This window comes from Varanus komodoensis, unplaced genomic scaffold, assembly GCF_004798865.1.
Source record: "Varanus komodoensis strain SLA01 unplaced genomic scaffold, ASM479886v1 scaffold15, whole genome shotgun sequence".
Classification (NCBI taxonomy): domain Eukaryota; kingdom Metazoa; phylum Chordata; class Lepidosauria; order Squamata; family Varanidae; genus Varanus; species Varanus komodoensis.
This window is the reverse complement of record NW_025335440.1, coordinates 21,779,629-21,805,564: the sequence shown is the minus strand read 5'-3', so window position 1 is coordinate 21,805,564 and position 25,936 is coordinate 21,779,629. Positions and strand designations below refer to the sequence as shown.

Below are 25,936 nucleotides of genomic sequence, written 5' to 3'. Positions count from 1 at the left end.
ACCCCACTATTTCCATTTAATTTTTTCTACACCCATGCATACACTAAACCTGCCATATAAAGACAGCATGCATCTCATTCTGGACACTATTCTGCCGCGCTGCAACCCTACATATGTATATCTACTTAGAGAATGTAAGCGGACAAGGGCTTTAAAGGTGCAATCCTATGCATATTTAGAAAGAATAAATCCTAAAATCAAAGAATTCTCCTCAGAATGTCGGTCTAAAAGTGCAAAGAATTCTGCGCTAAGTCTTTACAATGCATACTACATTTAGTTCAGGGAAAAGTTTATTAATTATGCTGCAACACGGCTACCTTTCTGAGATTTGTTATTCCGCCCATAGAACACCACCATGTTTTAGAGGAAGGTTTATAGTGCTATTTTAATATGTGCGTGCGAGTCGTTCGTTCACGGGTGTCTGCGCGTGTGACGAGGGTGTTTCCGAGTGGGAGACAAAAAAAAATCAAAAATAAGCATATATATCTCACTTTGCAGCCCTGCTGGCACGGCTAGCAATCTTCCATCTTCACATTCATTTCCAGAGGAAAGCCGTTATTAGATTATTGCAGGAAAAACGAAGAGTCTTGCAGCACTTAAAAACAAGAGCACATTTATTCTGGCAAATATCGCGTACTGCAACACGCTTCCACACCTACAACTGAAGGGACAGAGCAGGGACTGCTTACGTGCGGTTAAAACTAAATTTGTCAGGAAACAAAACTATGCATGAGGAAAAAAGGAAGGCCTTTTTGCTAGCTGGGAATGCTGGGATTTGTAGGCCGGCTTTTCCCCGTCTCAGCTTCCACGGGGCTCAGACGCCACACACACACTCCTTAGTTACTGTCTTTCTGTTAATTTCAGCGGGACGAGGGCTTGAGGCCTGGTTGCGAGGATGATCCGGAAGTGCTAATTAGTGCCCGCCCCGTTCCGGAACGGCAGCCCGTGGCCGGGCAAGTTTCGCTCGACCTCAGCCGGCTGCGGGAAGCGGCCATTTTCTGGGAGAGCGGAGTAGCCGCCGAGTCTCTCTTCCCGTGGAGGACGGCCCCGGAAGGGCTGAGAGGTAGAGTCCGCTTGGTGCTGCGAACCGAGAGCTGGGCCGCCTGCGTGGCCGCTGCTGAGGAGGATGCTTTTTTTCCCTACCACGGTGCAGCCTCAGGTAAAGGCCTTCGAGAGGCCGGAGGGAAGGCAGGATTACGTGGCTTAAGCGCCGCTATTGTTCTGTGTGGCTGACGCTGTAAGAGATTCAGCGGCAAGATATCACCGGGGCCGGACCTGGAGGGGGCTGGGGAGGAAGTGCTCTGAAGGAAGGCAGGAGGTCCGTGAAGATTTCGGGTTTGGAGCGGCCAGAGGCGGGCCAGTTTGGGGCGGGCCAGAGTTACCCGAATGTTGGCCCTGATGATCGTTGGGGTTTCAGACGAACTTCGGCGGTGGGAGGGAGGCGGTTAAGAAGAAAGTGAGAGCCCTATCGGATCCCGTTTGTAATCTAGTATTTCTTATCTGATAGTTAGCTTACTGTAAGGATCGAATTTTAACGATATAGGAGGTGTCATGCAGGATCAAACCGGGGTCCATTTAGTCCAGTATTCTGTTCCCGAACTGGACAACCAACTGCCAACGGGATCTCACACGCAGGGCATTAGCGCAGCAGCACCCCATCCCCATGTTCCCCAGTAGCTGGAGAACATAGGTACACTGTCTCTTTTACTGGAGGTGGCATATAGCCATCAGAACTATTAGCCATTGCTAGCCTTCTCCATTGGACCAGTCCCCCTTTAAAGTCATCCAGAATGGTAACCATAATATCCATCTTGATGGCTAGAGAACGCTGGGAGTTGTAAGTTCTTTTCTGCCTAAACATGAATACAGTTGCATCATAAGAAGGCTAAGCAAAGAATAATGGCAATACTTCCTTCCCTACATTGTCTCCAGCATTTAGTAGTCAGAGATAGCCTGCCTCTGCATATGGTGGTTTCATTATCTAATCCTTTTTTAAAGGCCTTTAAACAGATGATTCTCACTTATCTTGAGGGGGTTAATTCCATGGGTTAATTACACAATAATAATTCCTTTTTTCTGTTCTAAACCTACTGTTTCATTAGATAACCATGTATTCTAGTGTTAAGCGTGCTGGACACAGGAGGGGGGGATATATTGCCCCCCCACATCTGTTGTCATGCCTGTTAGTTGTTTTAGGTTTTATTTTTCTTCTGAACTAAAAAGTTCAAATACCTGAACCTTTCCTCATAGAATTGTAGGTATGCATGGTAAGTAACAAAGAATACTTAACAGACATGTAGCTTGCAGAGGATTCAGTACCTGCCCATTTGGAGCTATTTTATATGGAGTCAGGCCATTGATCCATCTAGTAATGTCCCTAGGCATGAAGAAAGCAATTTTGATTTTGAAGGGGTCAAATTATGATAATTTGATAGTATCTGTACAAGTTGGCACCTTTTAGTTGACAGTTACAGTTGGTAGCTTTTTCCCAACCTAGAAATGGGTACCTAGCCTATATTGTTTGGTACATCTAAAATAACCACAAATCCCACAAATAATAAGAGATCACTTGCCAACCTCATCAGTTTTCTAGTCTGTAAAAGCAAAAAGTCAGCTCTTTATGGGACTACAAAAATGGCAGATGGAGATATATTCACTTCTGTATTTTGTGGGTCTTATTGTAATGTACAGAACATAAACCAAAGCTCATGTTTTGTACATGGGATGTTGGAAAGTTTATTCTTTAAGCATAACATCATGGCATGATGCATCTTGAAAAGTCACCAAAAATACAGGCAACTCAAACTCCATGTATTCCCCCCAACCCAGCTGCACCACTTTGCATTTATTTACATTGATTCTCAAAAGTTTTTAAATAGAATAGCAGAATGTGACTTTTTAATTTTATATATTTCCTTGGTTTTGTCCAGATCTTATTTTGTTTAGATCTTTTACATCCTTTTAAAATACCTTTTCATTTTGTCATCAACATATGAGGAATGCAGTAATAGAAAAAAAATCATTGACATTTAATCAGTGCCAGTACTGTGGTAGATACTGTAATTTTTGCCATATTTGTACTCCTACTTTCAATTATCTGTTTTTTCATGAATATTTATATTATATATTCTCTCCACAAAATCAATATACTAAAGTTAGCTCATGGGGAAGGAACTGCCCTGCAGGATCAAAGGTCCAACTAATCTAACATTTCATCTACAGCAGTAGCCAACTGGGTGCTTCTGAAAAGTATGCAAACAAAACATCCCCCCTTCTTTTTTTATGCATCATCTGATATGTTGAGAGAGAGAGAGTTAGCAGGTGTTTAGTGGTCAAGTGTAATAACTGTTGATAGATTTATCTTTTGTGATTTTCTTATATCTTAAAATGAGAATTAGAAGAGCCAACTCCTTTTTTGTGGAGAACTTTAAAGACCTCCTTGGTTATTCAGGGGCATGACACAATTATTGAAATGGCTTTCTTTTATTCTTGGCTGAGACTTATTATCTTTTAATGCTTTTTTGCTATTTTAAAATATAATTTGTAATTCTTGTTAATGTTTCATCTGTTATATTTTATTGTTTGAATACTTCATTGTGAACCACCCAGAGATCTTTGGCTATGGATATTATAGAAATAAAATGAAAACTGCTGAAAGGACTCAAGAAAAAGTTTACATTCTAGTGGTCCTTAGTATTACATAACCATGATAGCTTTTTTAAACTTTTCGGAGAACTGATGTAGTTTATATCCCTTGTGTGTGTGTCTTATTTTGTGTAACTTTTTAAAAAAGTTAGATATAAGTGTTCTATAGGGACATATCTTGCATAAGTATGTCATAAGTTTTTTGGGCACTAGAACTTGCAAAGGAGAAGAGAATAGAAATAGAGAAGGTAGGAGAGACAGAAAACATGTCAGACAAGTCATAATTTGTAATAATATTTAAAGAAATGTGATGAAGCTTGAAGAGTGCTGAAATTTTTAGAGTTTTTTGTGATTAGAGAACCATCCAAGGGGAATAAGAGGAAAGAAACATAGGTTGTTTCCTATGTGCACAGAGGAACCAAAAGGAATGTTTAAGTGGCATTGCACTAAGCTCTTTTGGAAATGCTTAGGGATTTAAGAGAGGCCTTGTTTCATCTTATGAGAAGCAATTCTACAGAAAAACTAAATGTCCCTTATTAAAATGTCATTCTTTATAAAAAGTTTTATTGCTCTGTGCTGTTAAAAAGCAGCTGTATATTTCAGGTATTGTGTGAAAAGCCATTGCAAAATCATTAAAAAGACACATACAAAGGGAATGGACACTTCTTTAGATAAGAGGCAGATTTAATAAATTCAGAATTCTAACGCTTCCCAAATGGCTTGAATCTTATTTTAAAAGATTATGTGGTTGAGTCCACTAAGGGTTAAAAAGGATTAGAATGCTTATATTCACTTAGGTTGCAATCCTTATACCCCCTTACCTGGAAGTAAGCTCCATTAACCTGAGTAGGTTTTCTGGGTAGATTTGCATTAGATTGCATTGTTCAAAATGGAAATATATTAAGTGATACCACATTTTTTAATATTAGGTCACAGTTCCTTTGAGTCATCTAATCAATGCCTTCCATTCGCCTAAAAGTCCAGCTCCATCTTTCGCTGCAACATCTACCCAGTGTGTGCAAAAGGAAGCAGCACCTGAAAATGATGTACAGAACAGTGAAGTAAGAGTCCTTGAATGTTATTCTTTTATACAGTTTATTTGTGTATATGTCTTACATAGCATGATTTACACTTTCTGTGTCTTAAGCATTGCAGTAAAAATAATCTTCAGAAGTAAAACCTGTTGAGTATCTGATAGTGTTAGCAGACAATCCAAATGTATGTAATACTGTCTAAAGATATAATTTGTTTGAAATGCAAGTATTCTTTTGAGTATTGTTGATTTAATTGTTTGTTTGCTGTAGGTATAACAGTAATAAAAATTCTATAACAGACATGCTCGAATCTTCTGCAAATTGAAATCGAAAAGAATATAGACTGAGTGTTCATGCCATGACAGTTCCTGGATTGTTTTACCCTGGTATTGTCAGGGCCAAGCAGTAGTGAGCAACTGCATTGAATCTAGTGTGTTCATTAGACCAGCTTTCAGTCAGCAACTTGGGAATAATGGACAGCTGTTGGGTTAACTCTCCTTTCTTTAACTGCTTAATATGCCAGAGTTGCAGGTTTCAGATGACACAGTTACCACCAAGGAACAAGGTATTCCAGGGTTATTGATCAAATGTGGAAGGGTCAAGTTTATGGGAGGTAGTGCATTTACGCACTGCTGCTTGGCCCTGATAATTCTGAATTTAGCGATCTAGAAATAATTATGTTGTGTAATCTGAGTCAGAAACTGAGGCAGCAGCCATATACAGAAGTAGGAATAAGGCCTATTAAATCAGAACCCAGTTCTGAGGAGTCGTACAGGACTGCACTGTCAGTTCCAGGATAAATTGGACTTCGTTTGAAACTAGAGAGTAAAGTAGTGATTTCTTTATGACTTTATTAGAGTATTCTTCTTACTGTAGAATCAGCATGAATATGGAAGAGCTGCTGCCTTTGAATTTGTATCCATGTATATTTTGAAAGATATTCATTGATAGATAGTAGCTTTTTACTCCTGCAAATTTTGTTTTCATTTACATTTGAATAAAAAACAGTTACCCAGTGAGCTGTTCACGTTGAGAAGATTAGGAGGATCACATGGTTTAAACAAATATTTTGAAGAGCTACAAAGGATAAGTAGAATTATTGATGGTTGGGGGGAATGATATTTTAAGAACAATATCTTTCTTGGCTCTACACTTCACATCTTAATGAGATAAGACCTGTATCTTTATGATTTGATCTTAATTTTTTGACAGATCTAATGTTCATACAAATTTCAATGCTATTCTTTTTGCAGCCAGCACTTAACCTACGAGACCTAGGACTGTCTGACTTGAAAGCTAGCCAGCTTGATGAACTAGTGGACAGGCTCCTTCCTGGCTTTTCTGCAGAAAATAAAATCTCTTCACACTGGCAAACATCACATATATCTGCACAGTCCTTTTTTGAAAATAAGCATGGTATGTGTTGGATATTAGTATTCTCGAGCTCTGAATCACTTAATTGAATCCTAGGCACTATTGCATCATACCCCTACATACATTGTTCCAGGGGGAGCATAGCTTTTTCCTTCATTCCTGTATTCATTTCTCCTGCTAGGCTCCTTTAATGCCAACAGGAACTCAGAATTGGTGCCAGTTTCATTTCTTTCTTTCAGCCTTCTTTCCCTGAAAGTCAAGATCTCCATGAATGGCTTGCTTGTCAACTTCATTCTGCTATTCAAAATATGAAGAGTAATTATTTTTACAGGCAGCTCTGAAAAGCAACAAGATAGGCTTTATCTTTTTTTAATTTAAAAAAATGGAAATTTCAGTGCACATGTTTAAGCCACAATCCTATACATTTTTAGGCAGAGTTCTCCTGTTACCGTGCCTGTCTAAAATGCATACTCCTTCATGGATCACTGCCTTGTCGTGGTGAAGGGGCTTGCATAGCTCAATGAAGCTATGAGCTATGCCGTGCAGGGCCACCCAAGACAGGTCATAGCAGAGAGTTCTGACAAAATGTGATCCATTGGAGAAGGAAATGGCAACCCACTCCAGTATCTTTGCCATGAAAACCCCATGGACAGTACCAAAAGGCAAAAAGATATGACGCCGGAAGATGAACCCCTCAGGTCTGAAGGTGTCCAGTATGCTACTGGGGAAGAGCGGAGGGCTAGTACTAGTAGCACCAGAAAGAATGAAGCGACTGGGTCAAAGCCAAAAGGACACTCAGTTGCTGATATATCTGGTGGTGAAAGGAGAGTCCAGTGCTGTAAAGATCTATACTCCATAGGAACCTGGAATGTAAGATCCATGAATCAAGGCAAGCTGGATGTGGTCAAATGAGACGAGACTGAATATCTACCTCTTAGGAATCAGTGAACTAAAATGGACAGGAGTGGGTGAATTTAATTCAGATGACCATCAAGTATACTAGTGCGGGCAAGAATCCCTCAGAAGAAATGGAGTAACCTTCATAGTCAATAAAAGAGTAGGAAAAGCAGTACTGGGATACAATCTCCAAAATGACAGAATGATCTGAGTTTGAATCCAAGGCAAACCATTCAACATCACAGTAGTCCAAGTCTATGCCCCAACACTGGTGCTGAAGAGGCTGAAGTTGACCAGTTCTATGAAGACCTACAACATCTTCTAGAATTAACACCAAAAAATGATTTCCTTATCATCATGGGGGATTAGAATGCTAAAGTAGGAAGCCAAAAGATAACTGGAATAACAGGCAAGTTTGGCCTTGGAGTACAAAATGAAGCAGGGCACAGGCTGGTAGAATTTTGTCAAGAGAATATGATGGTCATAGCAAACACTCTTTTCCAACAACCCAACAGACGACTCTACACATGGACAACAGCAGATGGTCAACATAGAAATCAGATTGACTATGTGCTCTGCAGCCAAAGATGGTGAAGCTCTATACAGTCAGTAAAAACTAGACAAGGAGCTGACTGTGACTCAGATCATGAGCTTCTGGTTGCAAAATTTAGGTTTAAATTGAAGAAAGTAGGGAAAAGCACTAGGCCACTCAGGTATGACCTAAATCATATCCCTGATGAATATACAGTAGAGGTAACAAATAGATTTAAGGAATTAGATCTGATAGAGTGCATGAAGAACTATGGATGGAGGTTTGCAACATTGTACAAGAGGTAGCAACTAAAACCAAAGACAAAGAAATGCAAGAAAGCAAAATGGCTGTCTAAGGAAGCTTTACAAATAGCTAAAGGAAGCAAAAGGCAAGGGAGAAAAAGAAAGATACACGCAATTGAAAGCAGAATTCCAGAGAATAGCTAGAAGAGATAAGAATGCCTTCTTAAATGAACAGTGCAAAGAAATAGAAGAAAACAATAGAATAGGGAGGACCAGAGATCTCTTCAGGAAAATTGGATATATGAAAGGAACATTTCATGCAAAGATGAGCATGATAAAGGACCAAAATGGCAGGGACCTAACAGAGGCAGAAGCGATTAAGAAGAGGTGGCAAGAGTACATAGAAGAACTATACAAGAAAGAGCTTAACGTCCCTGATAACCATGATAGGGTGGTCACTGACCTTGAGCCAGACATCCTGGAATGTGAAGTCAAATGGGCCTTAGGAAGTCTGAACAACAACAAAGCTAGTGGAGGTGACAGTATTCCAGCTGAGCTATTCAAATCTTAAAAGGCAATGCAGTAAAAGTGCTACACTCAATATGCCAGCAAATTTGGAAAACTCAACAGTGGCCACAGGATTGGAAAAGGTCAGTTTACATTCCCATCCCAAAGAAGGGCAATGCCAAAGCATGTTCAGACTACCGCACCATTGCACTCATTTCACATGCTAGCAAAGTTATGCTCAAAATCCTGCAAGCTAGGGTCCAGCAGTATGTGGACCAAGATCTACCAGAAGTACAGGCAGGATTTCGAAGAGGAAGAGGAACTAGATATCAGATTGCCAACATATGCTGGATCATGGAGAAAGCTAGGGAGTTCCAGAAAAACATCTGCTTCATTGACTATGCTAAACCCTTTGATTGTGTGGATCACAACAAATTGTGGCAAGTTCTTAAAGAGATGGGAGTACCTGACCATCCTATTTGTCTCTTGAGAAACCTATATGTGGGTCAAGAAGCAACAGTTAGAACTGAGCACGGAACCACTGATTGGTTCAAAATTGAGAAAGGAGTTCAGCAAGGCTGTATACTGTCGCCCTGCCTATTTAACTTATATGCAGAGCACATCATGGGAAAGGCGGGGCTAGATGAATCACCAGTTGGAATTAAGATTGCTGGGAGAAATATCAACCTCAGATATGCAGGTGATACCACTCTCATGGCAGAAATTGAAGAGGAACTAAAGAGCCTCTTGATGCAGGTGAAGGAGGAGAGTGCAAAAGTTGGCTTGAAATGCAACATTAAGAAAACTAAGATCATGGCATCCGGTCCTCTCACTTCCTGGCAAATAGATGGGGAAGAACAGATTTTATTTTCCTGGGTTCCAAGATCACCGCAGATGGGGACTGCAGCCAAGAAATTAAAAGACACTTGCTCCTGGGGAGGAAAGTTATGGCAAATCTAGATAGCATACTAAAAAGCAGAGACATCACCCTGCCAACAAAAGTGCATATAGTCAAGGCTATGGTTTTCCCAGTTGCAATGTATGGCTGTGAAAGTTGGACCATAAGGAAGGCTGAGCGCCGAAGAATTGAAGCCTGTGAATTGTGGTGCTGGCGGAGACTCCTGCGAGTCCCTTGGACAGCAAGGCGATCAAACCGGTCAGTCCTAGAGGAGATCAACCCTGACTGCTCTTTAGAAGGCCAGATACTGAAGATGAAACTCAAATACTTTGGCCACCTAATGAGGACTCCCTGGAGAAGAGTCTAATGCTGGGAACAATAGATGGCAAAAGAAGAAGGGAACGGCAGAGGATGGGGTGGTTGGATGGAGTCACTGAAGCAGTTGGTGTGAGCTTGAGTGGACTCCGGGGGATGGTGGAGGACAGGAAGGCCTGGAGGAATGTTGTCCATGGGGTTGCGATGGGTTGGACACGACTTCGCCACTAACAACAACAAAATGCATAGGATTTTATCCTTGATTTACTAGGGTAGTATCACAGATGTTGATGTATCAAAGTTACATCTGATTTCATTTGTTTCTAAAAGGGAAGCATTCATGTGTAGATTCTAATATAGTGAGGTAAATTAAAGTGATGTAGTAGCTTCAGTAAAGTTTATCCTGACACAAATGTGGCATTTCATTTTAACCTCACTTTTAGATACTATACATTTGAAAATACTAAACCTAGACCAAAGGTATCTAGTGTTTTTTGTTTTGGTTTAGTCCTTTCAGAACAGAAATAATGCTTTTTATGTTGTTAATTTCCTAGGTTTTGCTGATATATTTAGTATATTACGCTCATCTTACCCATACAGACAGCAACCCAGCCCCCTCCGGAGTGTATGTTCCGATCTTCAGCGTTGGCCAGGTATGAAGCAAAAAAGAGATTTCTGAAACTGATTAAAGGATGGGGGGGAATTACATATTTTGACTTGGATCCAGTTTTTCTTGAACTCTACTCATGGAACACCTCTGCTTGGGGGCTGTGAGACTTTTGGTTATTTCTCCTTTCTCCTGTGGCCTCTTGAGCCCCATTAAAAGCTGTTCTAAATGGTTGGAGTTACTCCTGGAAAAGTAAGAGGTGTTTGCAGGAACAATCTGAAAGCCTCTTTACCTTTCTCCAGTGGGAACCTCCACTGATTCTTAACCTCTTCCATTTATGGAAGAGCAGCTCTGGATCTAACTTCATACTACTGTTTACATTAACATAGTTTAATATTGATGATAAGTATTTTTGAAAAGCTTGACAGTACTTACTATGATTAACAAAATACCTATTCATTCTCTCAGTCACAAAATAAGTAATTTTTTTGAGGTTACTCAAGGACTACAGATTATCTTGTAATGTCACATGTGTAGTGTAGATTTCAGTAATAAAAACTTAAGAAAAGCAATGCTGAATCAGATCCAAGATACATCTAGTCCAGCACTCCATACACATGGTGGCAAATCCACTGCCCACAGGATCCCTCAAGCAGGGTGGGTTCATGACCTCTTCCTGGCCAAGCTCCTCAACAACTGGCCTTTGCAGGCATTCGATCTCCAGTAGCACATAGCCAGCAAGGCTAATAACCACTGGTAGCTTCCTCCCTAATGAATCTGTCCAGTGACTTTCCAAAGCCATCCAGATTGGCAGGCATCACCATATCACTAGATCATCTTACATACTCTTGAAGGAGGCCTGATTGAGCACAGTAGTACTTGTCTGAGTAAACATGCCATTATTCCTTAAATAATGTAGCTGAAATTGAAAGAGGTCCTTGGAGCATGCTCATTAGGAACTTCTCATCTGAAAAACAAATACCTCCTCTGCACTGCAATGTCTTAGGCTGCTTTGGAAACTATTGAGTTTCATAAGTGGCTGCAATAAAGCATAGAAGGGTAGTATTCTTGGAACACCAGTGCAAGAACCTAATGACACAGAAAAACTGCACAGCTTGTTATATGCCTCTTTAGATCCTTCAACAGGTACAAGGTCTAAGTGCAAGCCTCTGCATTTCAGTGTTTAAAATTTGAGACAAATTGGAAAAAAACACAGCAATTTCTCATGTTACCTTGAACAATAAGACATTCTTTTATGTATTTTAGTGTTCATTCAGTCTCGAGGTTTTAAAACTCTGAAATCAAGAGCAAGACGGCTGCAATCTACATCAGAACGATTAACTGAAACAGAAAATGTAGCTCCTTCATTTGTAAAGGTAAGCCTAAATATATTCTATGTCTACTTTGTGACCCTTTCTGTTAGACCTCTTCTGTCTGCTTTTTACAGTGACTTCAGTATGAACTATGCATAAACTAGCTAGCAGAGAAAGTCCCCCTTCTGTGGGTTATGTAGTCAAACACAATTGCTAAAGCAGTAAACTGATGAGTTTCAGAAACAAGTAACTTTGCAAGAAACTGAGTGTATTGTAGAGTCTGAGCCTGGGGCACTAAATCATTTATTTGTCCCCACTAATTCTATCAAAACACACTGCATAGATCACATGTATGTGCACATGCACACACAAGGCACAAAGTACCCCTCCTTGTTCTCTCTCTCCAGCCTCTCAAGATATGATCCGCTATCTGCAGCTCACTTTTCCCTTTTGTTCTTAGAAGTGGCTGTATGCTTGTGGCCATCCACTGTAGTGGTGAAGTTCATTTTCCAGCATGCTACCTTCCCAGTTTTAAAAAACAAAAGAAATCTTTACAAATAACGGCAAAAATAAAATAAACTAGCCAGGTGAGAAGCTGTGCACTTGCCAACAGAAGAACTGTCCAGGCTCACAATGCTGGTGATCTCATGGCCATGGAACATCACTGAGCACAAACGTAGTAACTGGAAGAACCCTTGGGGTGTGAGGATGGGGAATTTTTTTTCTTTTTTTTTGAGAATTGGTTGCTTATTTTAAAAGTAATACAACTTTTCCCCAATTATATTCTTAGGGTTTTCTACTGAGAGATAGAGGATCTGAGATTGAAAGTTTAGAGAAACTGGTGAAAACAAAAAACATACCTGAAGCTCATCTTGATGCCTTTAAAACTGGCTTTGCAGAGGGCTTTTTCAAAGCACAGACACTTACACGATGTACGTATGGTCAATGAATCAATGTTTAAAAATGGTTTATTCAGAGCATTTGGATACTTGTACAATATTAGAATGTCTATTCTCTTAATACTGCAGAGGGGGGTGTCACATGGCAAATGAACTCCATTTCAACCCTTTCCCTTATGTGAAATATATATTAATAATTAGTCAAGTTCCTCCTACACTTCCCTTTGTCATTACGGTCATCCCTTTCATTGGTTTCATTGACTGTTTACTTGGTTGCTATAACATCAAAGAAATTTTATCTTGCTCACTATGTTTTCTTTTCTTCAGATACCTTAAGACGAACCCGTTTATGGCTCTTGGTTCTGATACTGTTTTGTATTTATACTGCGTCAAAAATCCCATTTTTATCTGGTAAAGGTTCTTTTTCTAATACTGTTTTGTTAATTTTTCATTCTTCTGATTCTTTCACTTTCTTTGTGTGGTAGTACTGTGGTGTCAGCTGTGATCATTTCAGTTTAAATTAAGATCACAATTTATCCTTGGTGTACCCTATTCTGGGTCATATAGGATTGCCATGAAGTTCTGTGGAATCTATTCCTCTAGTGTTTGTGGACTTTCTGTCATGCTCAACCTTGTCTTAAGAAGCAAAGCAAGCAAAGAGGAAGTCTGTGAACACGCATAAAATGAAGGTTGCAGAACTGGCAACCTTCTTTCCTATCATGTACAGCACAAATAAAGCCTGTCACACATGAGGCAGAATGGGGACATTGCTTGCGCAGCCGTTGCATGGGGCTCAATTCCTGGTGAGCACTACAGATGCTGGGTATGCTTTCCAAGGGCTCAGATTCAAAGCCATGCTAAAATGAACTGCAGTCTGGAGACCTGAGCCCAGAGAATCTGCCAGGTTCTCAGCCCCAAAACAGAATCTTCACACATCCCTAAGTATATCTAATGTTGCTTTTCTTTTAAACTAATACTAGTTGGGAAGAATATATCTTCATAAAATATGTCTTTGATCGGAAATATCTCATTCAGTTCAGTGCATTTTCTTCAGTGCAGTTTATTACTCTTAACAGCTTGATTAGTTTGTGTCTTGCTGCTTTCCAGAATTTTATAGTGCAAAATTCTTTAACTTCTTAAAGCAGAACAAAGTTTATGGAAAATTCAGAGTACTTTCAGTGTAGAGATTTGTTACATAGATACTATGGTTCAGAAGGTGTTGTAAGATGTTACGAGATGGGATATAGGTGTATTCAGGTTGTACATTGCTCAAGATACTTCAGTTTTTTCTGGGAGGAGCAAATGTTTCAGTTGGAACTCAGTAAATGGTCTAAGAGCAACTGACACTGAAACAAGGCACATATGAGCCTTGTCAATCCTGGGAACTTACTGTGGAAGCAAGGTGCAAATATAATGTTTTAAAGTTGTTTGATTGTGTATATATCCATATAATATAGCTAGTAGTAAAAAGTGTTAGGACTAAAATAGTGTTTGCTTAGGCCATAATCCCTTGAAGTTATTAGATGGGGGAAATAATCTACAATTTGCAGCCTTTCCCAATGGTTGGGTAATGCTGGGTGTTGTAGGGCTTTTTTCCCTGTTTCATCTTACATAGAATTATGTCATTGGTGGCTTTTCAGTACGCTTCCATTTTAATTTGCTTGCAGTGCGTTTTCGTGCAGTCCCTGGACTTGATGTAGCAGTGGACCCTATTCAGATGAAAAATGTCACCTTTGAACATGTTAAAGGGGTAAGTTCAAATGTTGCATGTCCTATAATGGTTTGGTTGAATTGCAATTATCACATGGAACCTGAAAATGTGTGTGTGGGGGGGGCTTTGACAAAATGCCAAAACTGATGTTTTTTGCATGAAATATCTTTGCTGTGCTGTAGGAAGTAAAATTAATTACATTGTTGATTTGTGACAAATCCAACCTCTTTAACTTAGAAGGAGGTGTCACTTTGTGCAGTGGTACTTAGCAGTGAGAAATATAAAAACTGTAGTGGGTCTTGCAAGCTCCTGCATGTATGTTAGTCATTTCGTTTAATGCTATTCAAAAAACACAGGATAATACAGTGATGCCTGCCAAGATGTTTGGAAATAATGGATGCTGCAAGGCTACTCAGCGAAACTGAATGGGTTGCACTCAGGGTGTGAATGAGTCTTATATGTGCTTAAGAAGTAACTCTCAGGATTATGGTCATAATCTATCCAAAACTAACATGTCCAAGACAAACTGTGATGAAATAATAGAGATTTTAAAAATGTTGACACATCATATTCATAAATTCATTTTTCTTAATCGAGTACAGGTTGAAGAAGCTAAGCAAGAGTTGCAAGAGGTGGTAGAATTTTTGAAAAATCCTCAGAAATTTACTGTACTAGGAGGTAAACTTCCTAAGGGTAAGTGTGAGCTTCTTATTACTGACAACCACTTTAATGCCACTTGTTTTGGCAACTTTCAGGGTACTTATTACAGTTTTAGCTGATTTACATGAGGCAAGTAACATTGGCATTTGAGTTACTGATTCAGGTATTTTAATTTTGTATCTAGTTCATCTCCTTTTCTATTGAGTAAATAACTTTGAAAATGCTTTTAATTAACATTCGTTCCTAATAGAAGTACCATTAGCCCTTGTTATGCTTGCTTAGCTTCTTCATACTTGCCAATGTATACACATATTCCTGATGTGGTTTAGTATGTATTTTGTCTATATTTGTCATAACTATGTTGAAATTTTGAATGAACAGCATTTGGCACTAAGTAATGATGCTGCATATTAAGAAATGAGAGAAAATAAACAGACTTGGAAGATGGAAAGCTATTTGTTTTGGTTTGATTATATTTTGATGCCATTATTTTTCCAGGCATTTTGTTGGTAGGACCACCTGGTACTGGCAAAACTCTTCTTGCCAGGGCTGTGGCAGGAGAAGCTGATGTTCCTTTCTATTATGCCTCTGGTTCAGAATTTGATGAGATGTTTGTTGGTGTGGGAGCCAGTCGCATCAGGAATCTGTTTCGTAAGTCCAGCTGTTTCTCTTGAATACAGCCTGCCCTTTTGGAGAAGAGTATAAGTATACAATTTGAGGTCTAATAACAAGAATTCAAAAAGATTGTTTTTTGATATTTACATTGTATCAAGAGTTCAACTTCAGTCTCATCCTTGGTAACCTAAAAATACTTGAGACTTTTGGTGTACCTGATTTAGACAGGAGCCCCTTTGCTCTTTCAGTTGCTTTAGAACTAAAATAGCAATACCTAACACTAAAATCTTCCATGTGGAAAAGTAGCCAGTTATAATATTCAGAAAAATCTCAGGAAACTTGTATTAAAATTGTGAGAAAAAAATGAAATGCTGTATGAATGAATCTGACTGTATTCTTAGGGGAAGCCAAAGCAAATGCACCTTGTGTTATATTCATTGATGAGCTGGATTCTGTTGGTGGCAAAAGAATAGAATCTCCAATGCATCCCTACTCAAGGCAGACTATAAATCAACTCCTTGCTGAAATGGATGGGTAAATATTAATTTCCATTTGAATTTAACAGATATGCAATTATGTTGTAACTGCACAAATTAAGGAAAATATGCTGGTTTCATGGGGAGATCTGTGTGGCTTCAAAACAGCAGATAGGTTGTTGTTGTTTTGCATTTCTGTACTACGCGTAGCCAGAGCTCTCTGGGCAGTTTGCAACGAGATGTAAAAACAATGATATGCATCTTAGCAAGAAAATACTTTAGCGTTTAAAAAAATGATGCACAGACATCTAATTAGGGCTGATCCAAATGCTTGAGCTTACTGAATTTCTCAACATTCAGGTGGCTGTGGGTGGGGGAAAGCCCCGCCTGAACAGTAGAAGACACTGCAGCTATGTGGGAGTAGGAATACCTGCATATCATAGTACAAGGTCCTGTTAGGGCTTCATTCCTTATTTGTTCACTTCTTTCATTTTAAAAGTAGATTCACAACCAGGGTTAAGTTTCTGCTGGCAACAGAATTAACATATGCTTTGAAAATAGCTGGAGCCAGTCAGTAATACCCTTGAAAGATTCTTGTAATGATGCTATACTTGTATCGGGGGAAAAATGGTTGTCCCCATGGGTAGTCCTGGTCTATGTTTTGAAGGAGGGAAGTGTGTTTGTTATGGAATGATGGATAGATGGAGTGGTATGTGTGTGTAAGAAAGAGAATTAATGGATGATGGAGTGTATGCTTATGCTAGAATGAATGGGTGGTGGTATGGGTTTGTGTATGTGAGAAAGAGAGAATGACTAGATTATAAAGGAGATGAAAAATGGGGTAGCAAGAAAGGTATCCCTGCCTCCTTTTTGCTTTCCCCCAGCTATTCCCAGCTCTCCCCACCATCAGTGTGTGCCCCCCTAGGAAGTGTTGGCCTCAGCTTCAAAATGGTTCTTGGCACTACCCTTTAGAATGCCTGCAATAGTCATTGGACCCCTTACTGAGTAGTGTTGGCATTGTTAGTCTCTGGTTATACTTGCAAAACTAGAAAAAAGTTTATTGTCAATATATTAACTAAGCCCCTTTCCTTTTCTGTAGCTTTAAACCCAACGAAGGAGTCATCATCATTGGTGCAACAAACTTCCCTGAAGCATTAGATAAGTATGTGTGTGTGCGTATATATGCATAAAATATAACTGCATGGTTTGATTTTGTGCATATATGATTTAGCAAGTACAGGCCAGTGATAGGGTACATAAGTAATTAAGCGAATGTAATAATCTTATCCTTATAATTTTTGAGGAAGCCCAGAAGGGACTACCCGATATGTCTTTCTTTAGGAGAAACAGCACTGTTTTTTGCAGGTTGACCCAGATTTACTCATACCTAAAACAGGCCCATTCAAATCGATTATGATATGCTCTCATTCAAGTCATGTACGACTTCACAAGGACCCACACACCCGTTGTAAGGAACCTTTATACAACAGGCAAATAGTGCGTCTCTGGCTAACAAGGCGATCCCACCCAAAAGGATCTGCATTCAAACACTGTTAAAGAAGAGTAGACTGTGGAGAAGACTTCAAGGGCACATTTATTTGGTGAATTAGCTGAGCAAGTGAATTTGTTACCACTTACACCAGTTTAGAATGGTCTGGCCTTCACCAAATTATGCCCAGACGGGAGGTTAGCTGCATCCTTGGTGAAGCTGGGCTCCAGGACTAAAGATTGTTTTAAAGATTCTGCGAAGGAGCCTTTCCAAGGTTTGATGTGCATGCGTGCACACATGTACACAGTGGGGGGAAATTGGGTGGAGAATACCGTTTGTATTAAGAACTTCCAGAAGCAAGTGTTGCAACTCCTGGTCTCGAGGAGGAAGGAAAACAGGGTAGCCTTATCTGTGGGAGCAGGGCACACAGTAGTGGCATCTTATTATGGCAAGCAAAGAACCTAGTGAATTTGGCAATTATTTAATAATTGCAGCATACAGCCTTTCTTTTTGGAGAGACTAGGTGATTTCAACAGCATGGCTCTGTACAGGGGGAGATTGTTGGCTGCCCAAATCTTCAGAGTTCCTATAGATTAGAAAGAGTCTATGGCATCACAGCTAGGATAAATTGGACAGCACAGGAAATGGTGGTATTTATGAAGATATAATGATTGAGCTGACTCTTCCTCTTTTATAACAAAGGTGCTTGGGTTGGTGGCTGTACTTCCTAGAAACAAATTTACTGGGTCCTTCTCATTGGGTTCATTCTATTAACGGAGGGTGGAGTGAAACAATAGTACATTGCAGGTCTGCAACCAGATATCTCACAGATATAGTTCTTGCTATCCAATACATTCATGTTTTACACAGTTGTAGTATGTAGATTATGAAGTCTGTTGGAAACTGAATTTCTTGATCTAGTCTCAAATGATGGTTCTGAACCCCATTCCTGTGCATTTTTCCCTCCATTGCTAATGCTGGGGGTGAAGATATCTGGCTTACTGGCTTTGTCTCAAATTGAAGTCAGTACTGTTCACACAAAGAACTATGTCATAACAAATCAGTGGTCATGATAAAATAAATACCATTATTTCAGTGGGTCTGCTCTTAAATAAGACTGAATCTGGATCAAACCCAGTAATCACAGCACGAATGCATGTTTGAAGTGCTGGTTCATAAATCTCCATGGGGTTTCTGTACACAGTGATTGTTAGGGCTTGTGTGGCATTTATCTGTATGAATATATCTTTAGTGGAAATCAGGAATGTATCAGGTACTTCCTTTACCAATTCTCATTCATTCTTTAAAAACAAAAAACCAGTTGTCTAACTAAGATTTTAGATTTGTTGAATGATACACAGAATTGTTTTTCCTCCCCAATTAGCGCTTTAATTCGTCCTGGCCGTTTTGACATGCAAGTAACAGTCCCCAGACCAGATGTTAGGGGCCGAACTGAAATTCTGAAATGGTATCTTAATAAAATAAAGTATGATGAGTGTAAGTATAAATGTATAACCATTGCACATAATTGCCTTCAGACTGGCTGCATAGTTGTAGTGATTGAGGTTCATAATACTGTCATCACATACCTTCTCCTTTTCTTGAACTTGATACCCTTACCCTTTCCATACCAACCATACTTTGCTTCATTTGTAAAATTTATTTTTGCATCCAAAGATTATCATTTGTTTTTGTTGGGAAAGAACATTTTATTCAACTATTTAAATGGTTGCTAAGTAGCTTGATTCTCAAGCTTCAGCTAACTTGTGTTTTAGTGTTAGTACAGTAATTTGCTTGGTTTGAAAAGTGATCATAAGGCAAAACTTCTTTAACTTTAAATGGACTGCATTCTAACCTGGTAGACTGTTATTAACCTTTTAGTTTGGGTTATCATAGGGCTTAATGTGTTCTTATTCTAATAGCTATTGATCCAGAAATCATTGCAAGAGGTACTGTGGGATTTTCAGGAGCTGAACTGGAAAACCTTGTGAACCAGGCTGCATTAAAAGCTGCAGTTGATGGAAAGGATATGGTTACCATGAAGGAGCTAGAATTTTCAAAGGACAAAATTCTTATGGGTACGCTTTTTTCTTCTGGAATAAAACAGGGTATTTTTAATGTTGATTTTGAGTTCAGTGATGTATATGCTTACATCCAGCATTCATTTATTATTGGCAAGATTGAAGGTTTTACATAGCTTCTAGGAAAACACTAGGGATACACTGAGGCTGGATTATCTTCAGATACTAGTTTTTATTCAATATGCTGACCCTAAGTTGGCATTTCATGGAGTTAGTATACATTCTGGTCTCTTACAATTAAAGATTGAAGAAGGCAGATATTGTACGTTCCATTTACCAAACTTGATTACATTATTTGTTCCTTAAAAGTAAGAACTAAATGTTTGCACAATGAATTTCATAGTGCCATTATGCGTGTTTTATGGAATGCCCCATCCTGAAATGCTTCCTTTCTACTGCTATTGATGCTGGCACCAAAACATTTTTTTCTGCAGTGTGTTTGGGTTGGTTTAATATTTCCTTTTCTGTTACATTAATATCTTGCTTCTGATTTTTAGACTATTTTGCAGACTTTGACTGATTTTTGTGAATGATTTTGAGGGGTCAAGAGGGGCAAATATTTACTATATATGAGTGTAATAACAGAATTAATATACTCGCACAAATCTAATAAATATGAAATAAAACACTCCTCTAGTTTGGACTCAATCTCAGTGACACCAGAATTACAACTGGGACTCTCAAGAGTCTTCACATGCTTGTAAAGTTTCTTTGCAGAGTTAAGTTTTTAGCCGAATTTTCCTTTTGAAGGGAATTATCTGATTGTTGCCACAACACAATTTCATTAAAAGCCCTCAGAAATAAAAGAGGCTTTCTAAATTCTTAAGAATTTGTCTTGGTTCCTGTTTGGGGACTAGATCTCTAAACAGGTTTTAAATTCTGATTGTATTTCTAACATCTAAATAATGGAACCATTCAGTATGCATTTATTTTGGTTTGTCAGCTCTCTTACGCAGAATCTTATCTTGTATACTAATAGTGAATTCGCTCTTCAAGTGTGAATTGACAAGATGCTGCTACTCATGCATAAGAGGGAAGCATTTACAGGTTTGGGAAAAATTCCAGGGTTTGCAAAAGTAAGAAGAATGTTTAGCAGGACAAAGGGGATGGACTCCATATATATCCTAGTGATGTCTGAGCATGATAACCAGACGTTGAATGCTTACCTGATGAAAGGAAAAAAATCCAGAAAACTGGAGGGAGTATGAGATGGAATATCCTGTAGACACTGGAACCTTGAGCAGGACACGATAAGGCTTTGTTTCCGATCACACATATGGTAATTAAAATCTTTCCATTTACCTTTTCTTTTGTTTTTCTTTGATTTCAGGTCCTGAGCGTAGAAGTGTAGAAATTGATGAAAAGAATAAAACAATTACTGCCTATCATGAATCTGGGCATGCACTTATCGCATATTATACTAAAGATGCAATGCCAATCAACAAAGCAACAATTATGCCACGAGGACCAACACTAGGACATGTGAGGTTTTTGGATTATATAGAAAATCAATTTACTGCTTTGCAATGCTGAGAAACTTTTCTGCAGAGTTTACTTCATTGTGATCATTGTGAAGATCTAGTTGGATTGATTTGGCTTTAATTATGGTAGCTATTGCAGAAGTGGTTTATTTCCCTTCATGAATATCAGCAGTTTGAAAGAGGTCCATATTGATGCGATTCAGGGAGAGTATTTCATTCATCCAGGACCACTTCATTTTAAAGACTACAGCACTGAGCTACCTAAGCAGAAATATTCTTTATCACGATTGGGAGTGACAGGTCTGAATAATAGATGGTGTTATTTATTAATAGACAGTTCAAAAAATGTTCATCCACCTACTGAAGCATTTGGGATGCATATATACCTTTCTTTTCACCTTAAAGGCTGGCCATCTTCCTAAACTTAAGTTAGGCAGGATATAACCATCATAGGATGAGGATATGTTGGCCCATTTAGGCACTGCTGGGTGTGTGTATCTTTGTATATAGAGGTACTGCTTACTTTCCCAATCTTGGCTTTATACAGCTAGGATTTGTTTCTGGGATAGTAAGGTAATGAACAAGGAGTTGTTTATTACAAGTTGCCATCATGTTCCAGATGGCAAGAAGTTGTCATTCACCCATTTGCTGTCTCGGAGGCAGTTGTTCCTCACCTTATATTGCCTGGCCTAGCCTCAACTTCAAAACCATGGTATTATTTACACAGGAATTCAGTGGGGAGGAGGTTCAGCCTAGGGTTAGGGTTATGAAACCGTCATGCCCTATGCGTGTCAAAGGGCCTGGAACAAGCTCAGGAGGGACAGACAAGGAGAGCTGGCCAAAAAAATTGGGATTCCCCCACTTTTCCCTGTTTCAGGCAGATCAAGGCAGCTAACAGTGGTGAAATGTGACCTAATATTTTTGCAAACTTTAATCTGCTGATACAACTTTATATCAAAGGTGTCCTTGCTGCCAGAAAATGACAGATGGAGTGAAACTAAATCCCAGCTACTTGCACAGATGGATGTTAGCATGGGAGGAAGAGTAGCAGAAGAACTCATATTTGGAGGGGATCACATCACAACAGGTCAGCAGAACTTGGAAGGAAATGCTCCTTTGTCAATATATAAGTATTTATGTATACTTTAAATTCACAACTTGCATGATATGTTTGTATTTTTTTACTATTTAGGTGCATCTAGTGATTTTGACAATGCTACTCAAATAGCAAGGCTCATGGTAACTAAGTTTGGAATGAGTGAAAAGGTAAGGTCTTTTTTCTATTTATGTTCCAGATACTATCCATTTTGTCTCATCTTTGATTCTGAGTTGTTAATATTTTGCCACCTCCTAAATGTCCTCAGTAATTAGTTGGAGTAGAGTGGATATTTCTAGCAGTATGTTAAATTATATAAACTTGCAGTGAACTTTAACTTGAAAGGTGCTGTAGAAATAAGTGTCATGTCTTCTCTCAATTTTGTTCTGTTTTCTATAAGCTTGGTGTCATGACCTACACAGATACAGGGAAACTCAGTCCTGAAACCCAGTCTGCAATTGAACGAGAAATAAGAACACTTTTAAAGGTAAGAGTAATTATGTTTCTCCGATTTACAGGATAGTTAAAATAAATAATGAATTGAATAATTATTTATAACTCTCAGCTTTCTTGCATTGATAGAGTAAATGATATGTGTATTAAGCAGCTGGTGTAATCAATTACCCCATAAATACCTCAGTAAAACTGAGACTGTTCATAAGTCCTTTAACTACTTGTTTAGTAAATAGTTTACTTCTGCTGTATTTTTCCTATTCTTTGTGTATTTTTGTATCTTAACTTCCTTCCATCTCTTGTATCATCCTCCCCTTTGCATTTTCTATAAAGTATATATGAAAAAGACCAAAAAACAATGTATGGATTAATTTTGTATGTTAAATATGAGAACAGTTTGTAGAATATGCTACTCCAATTTCTACTTTCTTTGCGAACACTTTTTGCAGGACTCCTATGAGCGGGCAAAGAGTATCTTGAAGAGCCATGCAAAAGAACACAAGAATTTAGCAGAAGCATTGCTGACTTATGAGACTCTGGATGCCAAAGAAATTCAGATCGTTCTAGAGGGGAAAAAACTAGAAATGTGATGATACTGTCCTTGTTAAGTGTTCTAACTGATTACTTGCAATAATGCAATAGTCTTCTTATGCAGTGTAGCTTTCTTTTCCTCCTGATGCGTGTGTGGTAATAATCATACTTCTTAAGGATAAACAACTTGTCTTGTGAGCTTTTGTTACATTTTACAAATGTTTGTCCTTTCTTAGAAAAAGACACAAGGAGAAAATAAAGTTCCCACAGATACAGGCGTATAATCTCAGGGTTTAATCTGGCTTCTTTGAAAACTTCAAATACTGAAGCTGAATAATATGTTCTAAATATGCCTTCCCAGGCTAACTGCTCCACGGAGACTTGGGAAGCGTAGCTCTGTTCACTCTTGTGGCCTGAGACTTATTAAAATGGGACAAGATTTACAGGTTGCAGAGGAATTATGTCTCTGTCTAGTTTAATGCCAGAGGGCAGCTTATAAAACCATCATTCACAATTTAGGAGAAAAAGCAGGAGTATATATTTAGCAGTTCATACAGACTTCAGAAAGTTGAAGGCCAGATATTACTATTAACAGAGCTACACTTTTCCTGCACTTCATGCATATGCACAGTGTGGAAACCCTGTGAACAGAGCAAGAAAGCTGATAAAAATAGGGATGCATTCACATCATATTTTGGGGGTGAGGAGACATGTACTCAGTCTCAGCTGAGAATAACTGCTTAGTCTCCTGTGAGGCAGCACTGGGAAAATGTTTCCCATCATATTTGAGTAATATACTGGTGCAACAGCAGTGCTTTGCTGCTGTCTGAACTGTTAGGTTTTTAAAAAATTGTTGGGAGCCCTGCCAATTTCCCCATAGGACACATGATGGAGAGTATTTTGGACTACTCTTCTACTTTTAGTCACATTCCCTCTTCCAATAAATATAATTTTTTCTGTTTGAAGTTTGAAGTTTTTGAGACCGTACTATAAGCACATGCTGCCAAATAGTATAATTAAAATGTGCTCTAAAATGCTCCAATTGGGCCAGAGTGGAGTGCAGTGGGGGACAGTTGCGAACAATATTCATACCTTTTCCATGGAATTATTTTGTGTGGGCAGACAGGCAGTTGGTGGATTACTCTCACAACTGTAGTGCCTGTACTTTCCATTAGTGCTGTGCCAGGTAATGGAAGAAACTTGGCAGTGAACTTCATTTAAAACTAGGGCTAACATGGCATTTTGCTGTGAATACAACTGACAGTGCAATTATTTTTGAATTAGTTGAAAGCTCCTTTTACTTCAGCAATCCCAGTATTTAAGTGCAACTTTCTTTTATTGCTTTTTCCATTGTCAACTTAGTAACTCAAGGAAGGACCTCAAGACCATTTCTTGAACCAGAATTCCAAGCTGCTATGCTGACACATTGCAAGTGTATTCTTCACAGTCAGAGATGTGCATATGAAGCATGCATGGCACCTTTTTAAAATAAAACATTGTTTTAATTATGCAGAATGCTTTTTCCAGTTTTTCCAACTATAAATTGCTTTATCTTTGGTTTTCCTCGTATGTAAATTGAGGTGTATAAAACATATCTTAAACCTGTAAATAAATTTGGGAGTTAAGCAGAATGTGTATTTTTAAAAAATCATTTCCAAAGAACTTGTTTTTCAGAGAACTTGGTATGTTTGTTGCTACTTCACTATTTCTTTAGGTATAATGTAGGACTTTTAAAAGACTTAAAATCACTTGGTTTAAAAAATACAACTTGGTCACCATTATGTCACCAGTAACATTTAAAAGGTAAGTTTCTTTCATGAAACCATGCTACTTTAGATATTTGAAATGACAGGATAATTCATGTTTTTGATCCCACAAAAGCAAGGTGTTTTAAAAAATAATCTTTTGGTTGAGGGTTTTCTTCCCTTGACAGTGGAACAAAAAATAATTGTCTAAATGAAGAAGAAATGGATTCTTAGTTCCCTTTTCCTAATTCCTTATTCCCATGAAAATTAAGCAATCATTTACTTAAAGCAATGATATCTGGCTATGTGATTCATGTTCTTCATGAATCATATAGCCAGATAGCTACTGATACTGCCTTCCCTAGGACCTTCCGCTCATGACTGTCCAGTTTCACTTCTAATGTCTGCAGTGTGGGAGAGCCCTTGACCTCTCTAGGCCACTGGTTCTACTGCTATATTGCTCTGACAGTGAGTAAACCTTTCCTGATATATAGCCTGTATTTGGTTTGTCACAACTTGAATTGATTATTCCATGTCCTACATTCTGGTATCAGTGAGAAGAGATCTTGACCACCTCCTTTGTGACAGTCTTTGAGCTGCTTAGAGGGCAGTATCAAGTCTCCCCTCAGTCTTCTCTTCTCAAGGCTGAACATACCTAGTTCTTTCAGTTTCTTCTCATACAGCAGTGTTTCCAAACCCTGGGTCATTTTTGTTGCCCTCTGGACCCTTTTTCATTTTTCTGCATCTTTCTTAAATCTTGATGCCCAGAACTGGATTCAGAGATGTTTAGCTCTGATGGACCAGAGTTCTTTTGGGACCCAGGAGAACAGCCTCACGGCTTTCTGCAGGGAGCCTTGGTGAAATTACCAATTACAAAGTGTCTGGCATTCCTGCCCCTTAGCCCTCGTGCAGTATGGGTCACCCTGAAGCAGGAGTCAAAAACTTTGCTAAAAGAGAGGGAAGCAGGAGGAGTTTGCCTGGATTCAACTATTTACATGGACAGATGTTTCTCACATCCCAAGAAGAATGCTACCTTAGTTTATATTGTTCTGTAGCCTGTTAAGTTTTAATAAAAGAACTGTGCTTCTAAAATTTGATCTGAGTAAGCTGAAGAGGGAAAAGGGGAGAGAAGTGCTCATGACATGGAGGTCTAGTGGATTTTAGAGAGCCTCAACTATTTGGCAGTATAAACATGAAATAAAGTCACTATGAGACTAAGTAAATGAAGCCTTCATGTTCAGAGGCAGTGGATCTAAAGACCAGATCCTTGGGACATATCACAAGGTAGGCCATTACCTTTTTGCCCTACATGTGAGTTTCCATGTTAAACCACTA

General features: G+C 38.8%; 1 protein-coding gene across 1 annotated transcript; it reads left to right on the top strand.

Moving 5' to 3' along the window:
• Window positions 1–959: 959 nt before the first annotated feature.
• Window positions 960–24,487, top strand: YME1L1 (YME1 like 1 ATPase). The gene is made up of 19 exons (XM_044424810.1): window positions 960–1,159; window positions 4,575–4,706; window positions 5,933–6,095; window positions 9,999–10,097; window positions 11,318–11,427; window positions 12,155–12,296; window positions 12,591–12,674; window positions 13,931–14,013; window positions 14,577–14,667; window positions 15,133–15,285; window positions 15,651–15,783; window positions 16,825–16,887; window positions 18,599–18,711; window positions 19,137–19,292; window positions 20,626–20,777; window positions 21,737–21,863; window positions 21,969–22,042; window positions 22,273–22,359; window positions 22,775–24,487. The coding sequence occupies exons 1-19, from the start codon at window positions 1,127–1,129 to the stop codon at window positions 22,913–22,915; spliced, it is 2,136 nt and encodes a 711-aa protein (XP_044280745.1). The 5' UTR covers window positions 960–1,126; the 3' UTR covers window positions 22,916–24,487.
• Window positions 24,488–25,936: the final 1,449 nt, after the last annotated feature.

Coding starts and splice junctions, on each gene's coding strand:
- YME1L1 (XM_044424810.1), top strand. CDS start 1,127: ATGCTTTTTTTCCCTACCACGGTGCAGCCTCAG. Junction 4,707..5,932: donor ATGATGTACAGAACAGTGAA/GTAAGAGTCCTT, acceptor TTCTTTTTGCAG/CCAGCACTTAACCTACGAGA. Junction 12,675..13,930: donor AAAAATCCCATTTTTATCTG/GTAAAGGTTCTT, acceptor ATTTGCTTGCAG/TGCGTTTTCGTGCAGTCCCT.